This window comes from Oryx dammah, unplaced genomic scaffold (assembly GCF_014754425.2).
Source record: "Oryx dammah isolate SB20612 unplaced genomic scaffold, SCBI_Odam_1.1 HiC_scaffold_11, whole genome shotgun sequence".
NCBI classification, from domain to species: domain Eukaryota; kingdom Metazoa; phylum Chordata; class Mammalia; order Artiodactyla; family Bovidae; genus Oryx; species Oryx dammah.
Window position 1 is genome coordinate 41,307,413 of NW_024070195.1, and position 10,872 is coordinate 41,318,284.

The 10,872-nt window shown below is 50.2% G+C and overlaps 1 protein-coding gene across 2 annotated transcripts in view; it reads right to left on the bottom strand.

Moving 5' to 3' along the window:
* Positions 1-4,443: 4,443 nt before the first annotated feature.
* The window catches only part of PPARD (peroxisome proliferator activated receptor delta), an 88,924-nt gene continuing 82,495 nt past the window's right edge, over positions 4,444-10,872 (bottom strand). The window contains exons 4-8 of one of the 2 annotated variants that reach the window (XM_040249857.1): positions 10,239-10,393; positions 9,379-9,517; positions 7,968-8,170; positions 7,341-7,791; positions 4,444-6,405 (exon numbers count right to left, since the gene is read on the bottom strand). In XM_040249857.1, the coding sequence (XP_040105791.1) occupies positions 6,158-6,405; positions 7,341-7,791; positions 7,968-8,170; positions 9,379-9,517; positions 10,239-10,393 (1,196 nt within the window). In that variant the 3' untranslated portion in view covers positions 4,444-6,157. Of the gene's footprint in view, positions 6,406-7,340; positions 7,792-7,967; positions 8,171-9,378; positions 9,518-10,238; positions 10,424-10,872 lie in introns of both variants that reach the window. The other variant, XM_040249856.1, reaches the window with a different exon arrangement.

Sequence of the window (10,872 nt, forward strand, 5' to 3'; positions counted from 1 at the left end):
TTTTTGAGATTAATTCTTTGTCAATTGCTATTATTTTCTCCTATTCTGAAGGCTGTCTTTTCATCTTGCTTATAGTTTCCTTAAACTTAAAAGCAAAAGCTTTTAAGTTTAATTAGGTCCCATTTAATTTTTCTTTTATTTCCTTTACTCTGGGAGGTGGGTCATAGAGGATCCTGCTGTGATTTATGTCGGAGAATGTTTTGCCTATGTTTTCCTCTAGGAGTTTTATAGTTTCTGGTCTTACGTTTAGATCTTTAATCCATTTTGAGTTTATTTTTGTGTATGGTGTTAGAAAGTGTTTTAGTTTCATTCTTTTACAAGTGGTTGACCAGTTTCCCCAGCACCACTTGTTAAAGAGATTGTCTTTTCTCCATTGTATATTCTTGCCTCCTTTGTCAAAGATAAGGTGTCCATAGGTGCGTGGATTTATCTCTGGGCTTTCTCTTTTGTTCCATTGATCTATTTTTCTGTCTTTGTGCCAGTATCATACTGTCTTGATGACTGTAGCTTTGTAGTATAGTCTGAAGTCAGGCAGGTTGATTCTTCCAGTTCCATTCTTCTTTCTCAAGATTGCTTTGGCTATTCAAGTTTTTTGTATTTCCATACAAATTGTGAAATTATTTGTTCTAGTTCTCTGAAAAATACCGTTGGTAGCTTGATAGGGATTGGATTGAGTCTACAGATTGCTTTGGATAGTATGCTCATTTTTACTATATTGAGTCTTCTGATCCATGAACATGGTATATTTCTCCATCTATTTGGGTCATCTTTGATTTCTTTCATCAGTGTTTTATAGTTTTCTATATATATGTCTTTTATTTCTTTAGGTAGATTTATTCATAAGTATTTTATTCTTTTAGTTCCAATGGTGAATGGAATTGTTTCCTTAATTTCTCTGTTCTCTCATTGTTAGTGTATAGAAATACAAGGGATTTCTGTGTGTTAATTTTATATCCTGCAACTTTACTATATTCATTGATTAGCTCTAGCAATTTTCTGGTGAAGTCTTTAGGGTTTTCTATGTAGAGGATCATGTCATCTGCAAACAGTGAGAGTTTTACTTCTTCTTTCCAATCTGGATTCCTTTTCTTTCTTTTTCTGCTCTGATTGCTGTGGCCAAAACTTCCAAAACTATGTTGAATAGTAGTGGTGAGAGTGGGCACCCTTATTTTGTTCCTGACTTTAGGGGAAATGCTTTCAATTTTTCACCATTGAGGATAATATTTGCTGTGGGTTTATCATATATGGGTTTTATTATGCTGAGGTATGTTTCTTCTATGCCTGCTTTCTGGAGGGTTTTTATCATAAATGGATGTTGAATTTTGTCAAAGGCTTTCTCTGCATCTATTGAAATAATCATATGGCTTTATCTTTCAATTTGTTAATGTGGTGAATTACGTTGATTGATTTGCGGATATTGAAGAATCCTTGCATCCCTGGGATAAAGCCCACTTGGTCATGATGTATGATCTTTTAAATATGTTGTTGGATTCTGTTTGCTAGAATTTTGTTAAGGATTTTTGCATCTATGTTCATCAGTGATATTGGCCTGTAGTTTTCTTTTTTTGTGGCATCTCTGTCTGGTTTTGGTATTAGGGTGATGGTGGCCTCATAGAATGAGTTTGGAAGTTTACCTTCCTCTGCAATTTTCTGGAAGAGTTTGAGTAGGATAGGTGTTAGCTCTTCTCTAAATGTTTGGTAGAATTCAGCTGTGAAGCCGTCTGGTTCTGGCCTTTTGTTTGTTGCAAGATTTCTGGTTACAGTTTTGATTTCCGTGCTTGTGATAGGTCTGTTAAGATTTTCTATTTCTTCCTGGTTCAGTTTTGGAAAGTATACTTTTCTAAGAATTTGTCCATTTTTTCCAAGTTGTCCATTTTATTGGCATATAGCTGCTGATAGTAGTCTCTTATGATCCTTTGTATTTCTGTGTTGTCTGTTGTGATTTCTCCATTTTCATTTACAATTTTGTTGATTTGGTTCTTCTCCCTTTGTTTCTTGATGAGTCTGGCTAATGGTTTGTCTATTTTATTTATCTTCTCAAAGAACCAGCTTTTAGCTTCGTTGATTTTTGCTATGGTCTCCTTTGTTTTTCATTTATTTCTGCCCTAATTTTTAAGATTTCTTTCCTTCTACTAACCCTGGGGTTCTTCACTTCTTCTTTTTCTAGTTGCAGGTGTAGAGTTAGGTTATTTATTTGATTTTTCTCTTGTTTCTTGAGGTAAGCTTGTATTGCTACGAACCTTCCCCTTAGCACTGCTTTTACTGAATTCCATAGGTTTGGGGTTGTTTTCATTTTCATTTGCTTCTATGCATATTTTGATTTCTTCTGTGATTTGTTGGTTATTCAGAAGTATGTTGTTTAGCCTCTATATGTTTGTATTTTTAATAGTTTTTTTCCCTATAGTTGACATCTAATCTTACCACACTGTACGTCACACATTTTAAAATATGGTTGATTTAAATGTTTTCCTTTATGTTCCTCAATAGAAGAAAAAATTTAAATGTGTATATACTAAGATCTTACCTTTTTATTTTATAGATTCTAAGTTTTGTGTATACCCCCTGGAACTTAAGACATTTTCAGGTGTACAATAAATTTCATGTGTTTCAAAAAATATCTGAAACATCTATTCACCTCGATTATATACAATTTTCTCCATGTGTTTCTTCTAGTTTTTCTCCCTCCTTAGTTTTTAACATTGTATAAATTTATCCATTTTCCTGTTGATGAAAATTTTTGTTGTTGCTAAGTTTTTGCTCTTGGTGTAATAAACACGTATGTGAGTCTTGGTATAATTTGGTGGTGGTGTGTCAGGCTGGTTTCCCCAGGATAGATTTGGAGTTTTACTTACAGGACACTCACTGGGGAGTGCATTTGAGAACAACCCCTGTAAGAAACTGGAGGAGGCAGGACTGGGTAGAGAGAGAAGTTAAACCATGATGTAGTTACAACAAAAGCTTTCACTCAGGAGCTGGGACGATTCTTCACGTCATCTCAAATTGAGGCAGTGGGGCTTGCACTGTCCCCACATGCGGGCTACAGGCTGCTCCTGAGGAGATGTTCTTATCCTGGGCAAGGAGGCTCCCTTCATTACAGGCCATTTCCTGAGGAACTCAGCTATGAGCCAGGTAGTCATGGACCTCAGGGATTCTGAGGGGTAGAGCCTGGGTGACGCCTCACAGCTTCCATGGGTGTATGTTAACGTTATGACCTTTTGCCAAATTGTTTTTCAAGTTGATTGTATCAACTTCTACTCCCTTCTGCAGTATATGAGAATTTGTATTGTTATTCTTCCTTTCCACATTTTTGGTTTTCCCGTGCCTTTTTTTTTTTTTTAATGATTTCTATAGATCTTTTTTTGAGGTGCAAAAAATGATCTCTTTGGCTGTGTCTGATGTTTTTAACTGAATTTCTTTCTCTGGAAGTTCCAGTATTTCTTTAAAAATGTTTATCATTTTTTTCCCTTAAAAGGCAAACTGTATCTTGTGCACAATTTTCATATTTTTATATATTTTTTAATAATAAGACTTATTTGGGGGTTTCCCTGGTGGTCCAGTGGGTAAGACTCGGCCCTCCCAATGCAGGAATCACAGGTTCAATCCCTGGTCAGGGAACAAGATCCCACAAGCCACAAGTAAGACCCACAACAGGTAAAATAAAACAAACAAACAAACACAACCCTGTTTCCTATACTGTAACCAATAGCTGTATTTCTTGATGTCCTGGGGCTCTAATTTCACTGGTTGTCCTGTTCATTTTCATGCAGGTTGTTTCTTCCCGTTTATCATTTTGTGGACGTTCTATACTGCCTGTGTTTGTCCTTCAGAAAGGTTTTGTTTGCTTCTTCCAGGCTCCCCAGGGATATTACCAGCCTGGGACCCCATTTCTTCCTTTATCTAAAAATAAACCTTTACAAGTTTCAGAAGACAGTATCTTCTAATTCTCTCATGGTTGCTTTCTTCTTTTTTAGTCTAAACTTTGGACACATTTGTCCTGAACCTCTGTGAAGATGCCACCGCTGGAAGTAAAGGAGAAAGCCGGGGTGTCAGCTAAGGAGAGAAGTATCCCGCAGTGAACGCCAGGCTTTGGCTTTGTGAGTCCCATCCCACTCGCAGCCCAGAGGGACTGTCTCCTCCCAGGCCCTCCTGAGCCCCTCCCAACCCCAAGTCTGGTTTGTGCTGTGCTTCCACACCCCCTTCTTCCGCTCCCACCCCAAATGCTTCCTCAGGGTGGGATGGCACCTTCTCAGTCCTCCACAAACCCTGCTGGCTGATGAGCGGTGAGCAGAGCCCAGAGGTGGGGGGAATGATGGGCAGCCCCACCAGCTAGAATCGACCACCCCCACCAGAACCCCAGGCTCATGTGCCCCCTCTATGAACAGGTTGTGGGGGAGTCCCCTCAGCTCCCAGGAAAAAGACTATCAAGAACTGAGTTAGTCTAAATCAATTCTTAAATATTTAATTCCCATTTATTTAAAGTTCCATCAGTCTGTATACACTATTTATATTAAAAACACAGGAAGCTGGAGCTCCTAGCAAAAATATACATTTCAATTTTGGAGACTGTTCAGACGCTGAGAAGAGCTGCATTCCTCAGTATCAGACTGGGTGGGGGATGAGGATGGTGTGTGTGGCAGGGGAGAGAGGGCAGGGAGGGGAGAATAGGGACCGGAGGGAAGAATTTTGCCATCGAGAGTGATCAGGGGTGTGGAAGGGCCCCTGGGGAAGACCAGACGGGACCCAGGAAGCCTGGGCCCTCACCCCCTGCCTCCTGCCACCTTTCTCAGAGACCCCAGCCAGACCTTCACCTCTCCAGTCCACTTCCCTCTGGAAAGGCAGTCTGGCCGGGCTCTGCTCTCCACTGGGCCCCACCCTGAGGTGGAGGTGGCGAGTGCTCGTCAGCTGCGGGGGTGGACGGGGCAAGGAGTGGGGCTGGGCCTGGAGGTCCTGGTCACCCAAGGCAGCGCAGGGAGCGTTCCAGGTAGCCAGCTGGGCCAAATACAAGGAAAGGGGAGTGCAGCAGAGCTGTTGCAACAAATGGGGGTCACAGATGTGCAGGATCTGTGAGCAGGTGCTGGGCTGGGTTCACAGGGCCCCACCCCCTGCCCACCCAGAGATCTGGCCCAGCCCAGGGAACTGGGGCGAAGCTCTGTGGCCACCCCTGGCCCCTCTGGGCCTTCACTTGCCTCCAGGAGGGGAGGGAGAGGGGCGAGGAGGCCCCAGGTAAAGTGAGTTCAGTGCTCTTGGGGTATGTGCTAGGGGGAGTGTGTGGGCAGGAGCTGCAGCTGGGCTGGAGCAGGGCTGCCTCCTGCGGGCACAGGCGGGTGTGCGGCCAGGCCCCGGTGGGGGCTGGGGCGGGGGGGGGAGAGCTGCGGAGCTGACACGGTGGCAGGAGTTGGCGGCTACAGGGGGGAGAGCTGTGGTGCTGGTGGGGGACCCACCCCATCAACCTCCACCTCGTGTGAAGCTCACTTCTCTTCAGTGGAGGTGTGGGGACCCCCACCCGGAGGGAACCCCACCTCTATCCAGGCTGGAGGGGTGTACCCCAGCAGCCAGCACAGGGGGCCATCAGTGACGCTGGCCTGGAAGCTCAGTGAAAAGAAGACCAGGAGGATGGCAGGTATAGGGGGGCAGCCACGGCCTCAGCAGGGCAGTGATCATCTGGGGCAGACGGCCCCCACCAGGGACCCAGGGACGAGGGGTTGCTCTGCAGTCAACTCAGGGCTGCTTGGCTTCTCCAGGAAGCCAGGCCCAGAGTGCTTAGTGTTTCTTTGGGGTCCTCGACTGTGAAGACGGGAGGAGGTGACCATGGAACAGAGGGCAGGCCGCACTCCTCCTGCTTGGGCCCTGTTCTAGCTGCTGGTGAAGTGACACAAACTGTCTCAGAGGAAGACAAAGAGGGACAGACACGGAGAGGGGGAGAGAGAGAGGGAGGGAGAGAGAGGCAGGAAGCATGAGACCCACAGTGAGGAAGGATGAGAAGGAGCAGAGAAACGAGAGCAGACGGAGGCACTGAGGAGGGAAGGGAGGCTGGGGTTCAGGCAGCCAGAAGCCATGAGTCCTGCCAAGTGAGAGTGATCCCGCTGCTTGGGCGCCCAGCGCTCAGGGGCTGATTACGGGAGAAGCCCCGCGGGGGCGCCGGCCCCGGTTGCCGCCTTCAGTACATGTCCTTGTAGATCTCCTGGAGCAGGGGGTGCAGCGAGGTCTCCGTCTCGGTCTTTTTGATCCGCTGCATCATCTGGGCATGCTCCGTGACCAGCTGCCGCAGGTCGGCCATCTTCTGCAGCAGCTTGGGGAAGAGGTACTGTGCATCGGGGTGGTTGGCCTGCAGGTGGAACTCGAGGGCGCGCAAGATGGTGTCCTGGATGGCCTCCACCTGAGACACATTCATGAGGCCTGGCCGGTCTGTGGGCACACAGGGCAGGGGCATGGGAGGAGGAGGCCCACCTGGAGGCTCAGAGGGCGGGGCAGCTCCCTACCCCCACACTGGTGTGGGCAACCTGGCCTTGGGGACAGTGGGCCTCCCGCCTGGATCCAAACCCCTTCTCTACCATAGACTACTAACAAGGCTATTGGGCAGATCACTCAGCCTCTCTGGACCTCAGTTTCCTCATCTGTAAAATGGGAATAACAGAAGTTCCTCTGGCATAAAGCTGTTATGAGGATTAAAGAGTTATAATCTAGGGAAATCTGGTGACTTCCCTGATGGCACAGGGGACAGCAATCTGCCTGTCAATGTAGGGGACACGGGTCTGATCCCTGGTCCAGGAAGATTCCGCATGCCGTGGAGCAACTCAGCCTGTGTGCCACAACCACGAGCCCTTGCTCTTTAGAGCTACAGCTGCTGAGCCCACACGCCTAGAGCCTGTGCTCTGCAACAAGAGCAACCACTATGATGAGAACGAAAAATAGCCCTAGTTGACGCAACTAGAGAAAGCCTGTGCAAAGCAACAAAGACCCAGTGTAGCCAAAAATAAATAAATAAAAAGAAACTGAAATAGCGCCTAGCATGAAGCAAGCGCTATGCCACTGCCAGCATGAGTCTGATTATATTTGGTGCGCTGGAATTTGAAAAATGCAGGTAAAACAGAAACTTTCTCTGCCACCAGAAATAAGCACCATCAACATGTTGATACGTTTCCTTTTCCTTCTATCTCATCCACATATACTAGATAGACCTGGTCCTGCACACACAAGTTGGTGCCATGCGTGTCCCACTGCCATCGTCACAAGGCTCCTTCCTCACGCTGCCAGAGCTCAGGCTGGGCCCCTGCAGTGAGGGCCTGGCCCTCGGGAGGCTGGCTCTGCATGGGCCAGCCCCCCCGCCCCGCCCCACTTACCTCCGCACAGAATGATGGCCGCAATGAAGAGAGCCAGGTCACTGTCATCAAGTTCCAAGGCATTGAACTTGACAGCAAACTCGAACTTGGGCTCAATGATGTCACTGAAGGGCTTTCGGAGGCTGCGCAGGAACTCCCGGGTGACAAAGCCGGTGCCGTTGGCCACCAGCAGCCCGTCCTTGTTGACGATGGAGGCCAGCATGGCGAAGATGGCCTCATGCACGCCGTACTTGAGCAGGGTCACCTGGTCGTTGAGGAAGAGGTCGCTGAAGCTGGGGATGCTCTTGGCGAACTCGGTGAGCTCACGCACGGTCTCCACCGTGGTGCACTGGCAGCGGTAGAAGACGTGCACACTGATCTCCTTGTAGGGGGGCAGACTGTTCACCAGCTGCTTCCAGACCAGGCCCTTCTCTGCCTGCCACAGCGTCTCGATGTCATGGATCACAAAGGGCTGCAAACCAGGCCCCGTCAGAGGCCCAGCCTCGGGGGACCCCCACCCGTGTGTGCTCCCACACCCTCTGCCTCTGCCAAGGAGTAGGGGGGAGGAGGCCCACTTCTCCCCACAGTCAGGCGGGCGGCAGCAGGGCTCAGAGCCTGGGGTGCCGCCGGCTGAGCTGTGACACTCACCGCCGTGTGGCTGGCCTTGCCAGTGAGGATGCCGCGGGCCTTCTTTTTGGTCATGTTGAAGTTCTTCAGGTAGGCGCTGTAGATGTGCTTGGAGAAGGCCCTCAGGTCGGCCACCTGGGGGTTGTGCTGACTCCCCTCGTTGGCTGTCAGCCCCGCCACCAGCTTCCTCTTCTCAGCCTCTGGCATCCGGCCGAAACGGATGGCTGTGCAGGGAGGGGGACTGTCATGGAGGGGCCTGGCACCTCTAAGGCGCGCAAGCCAGAGACGGAGATACGCTTTCAGAAGCTCGAGAGCCAGCAAGCTGGAACGCTGGGGTGCCCCTCCAGAACACAAGCTCGGGGAGCGGGGCAGGCCCTCTGGCTGTCTTGTTCACAGAGTCTAGCACGCACGGGCCCTAACTCACAGGGCGACTGAGCTGCTGTGGCTGGGAGGCCTGGAGGCCGTGCTGCGTGGTGGGCGGGGGGACAGTGGCTGGTATCAGAGGCCTGTGCTTGAGGGCCAGCTTGGCCCGCAGCGTGGCTGGCTTCAGGCAGGCCCCCTCACCGTCTCTCGTGAGAAAAATGCAGCTAATAAATCTCACTAGATGATCAGAATTAAGTTAAGAGTATTCACATAGGAAGCACTCAAAAATAATAGACCAGGATGTGAATCTGGCTTCTCTCAGAGAAAAACTGAGAAGTGTTCCGTTTCCCCTGAGACCTCCTAGAAAAGCTGCCTCTCCCCACCCAAGGGATAGGGGTCCCGGGTGACACAGACTAAGGGGAGGGATCAAACTGCAGACCTGCCACCCTCCAAGACACAAGACAGGTAGGTATCTATGGGTGGAGACAAGTATACAAGAGGGCCTCCCCGTCCTCTGGAGGTCTGACCCAGAGGGGCAAACGGGGGGCAGGTGGGCTATGCAAAATCCTCCCAAGTCTGGAGACAAGACTGCTGGGCACCTAGTGCACAGCGCAGGGCAGGCTCTGTCTCCTGGAGCACTGGCCTCCGGGAAACTGCAGCCTGGCTCCTGGCGGCTGATACATGTGGTCAGCTCCTGGCTCCTGGCTGCCCTCAACAACCAAGGCCTGAGGGCATCCTGGGCCTTGGCAGGGGCTTTTCACACCATGTTGGGTCATCCAGGAAAGGCTCCAGGAGAGTGGTGGTTCCAGCACTACTGGAGTTGGGGTCAATTCCCAGGTCCCTTCTGGGCCAGAGGGTGAGGCCTGGATGCAGACAGGCGACTCCCTGGCCTGGGAGCGTGGCAGGTCCCAGGCAGTTTGGGAAGGCAGACCTCAGGCCAGCCTGTGCTGACTTTGAGACTCAGGGTCCAGATGGGCAAGGTCAACAGCTGACCTGCATGCTGGGCACTGCTCTGAGGGCACCCCTTCTGTTTCTGGGCTCCTGGAAACCTAGTTTCAGGTCAGCTCACCATTGTGTGACATGCCCAGTGCCAGGCATTTCTGGAAGCGGCAGTACTGGCACTTGTTGCGGTTCTTCTTCTGGATTTTGCAGATCCGCTCACATTTCTCGTATTCCAGCTTCATGCGGATTGTCCGACGGAAGAAGCCCTGAGGGAGTGTGGACACGTCAGGAAGAGAAAAACCACGAGGAAGGGAGAAAGGGTGAGGCTCCTGGCCTGCCCGCTGGGTTGCACTCAGGGGCTTGATTATACATTAAGATGAAACAATTCCTGAATTTTGAAATTAACGGGGGAATATTATTGGAGAGGAGAGGAAGAAGCAAAGTAAAATAATTCTAAAACTTTTGAAATAATTCAAAATAAAATACGATATTTAAGTGCTTGTTAGTTTGATAACACCAAACGTACTATGGCTAACTTAATTTACTTGTAAATGCATCTGGTTCTGCAGTTTTCTAAGCAGTTGTTTAGTAAAACCATCTGTGCAATTTTGATGGGTGTGCAGTTAGGAGAAAGAACCTAAAAGCACCCCTGGGAAAGGAATTAAAATGTTTCTTTTTTTATAAAAGAGCCCCTCCTGGGCCCTTGAGGCCCAGGAAGCCCTGACCTCAGGGAGGAGACGCAAGCCCAAGAAGAGCATTCGGCCCTGCACGCCCTCTCCTGTCCGGTCCCCAGGGGGCGCCAGCGGCCCAGGTGAGGGAACCCCTCCTCTGCTGCAGGACCCAGAACTCACCCTGGAACCGGCCCAAAGGCCTGGCTGCCTCCCAGGCAGGAATTTCGCAGTGGGTCTGGTCAGGGCCTTGCCTGGCAGCGGGAAAGCTCTGTCAGGTCAACTCACAGTGCGAGCACAGCCCGCCCTCAGCCCGTACCTTGCATCCCTCACACGCGTGAACGCCGTAGTGGAAGCCCGACGCCTTGTCCCCGCACACCCGACACTCCATGTTGAGGCTGCCACACGAGGCCCCGTCACAGCCCATCTGCAGTTGGTCCAGCAGTGAGAGTGGCGAGCAGCTCTGGGAGAGGTCTGCAGACACACAACACGGGGCGATGAAGTCTGCAGACACACAACACGGGGCGGCGAGGTCTGCGGACACACAACACGGGGCGGCGAGGTCTGCAGACACACAACACGGGGCGAGGTCTGCAGACACACAACACGGGGCGAGGTCTGCAGACACACAACACGGGGCGAGGTCTGCAGACACACAACACGGGACGATGAGGTCTGCAGACACACAACACGGGGCGGCGAGGTCTGTGGACACACAACACGGGGCGAGGTCTGCAGACACACAACACGGGACGATGAGGTCTGCAGACACACAACATGGGGCGGCGAGGTCTGCAGACACACAACATGGGGCGGCGAGGTCTGCAGTACACAACACGGGGCGGCGAGGTCTGCGGACACACAACACGGGGCGATGAGGTCTGCGGACACACAACACGGGGCGGCGAGGTCTGTGGACACACAACAAAAGGTGAGGTCTGTGGACACACAAC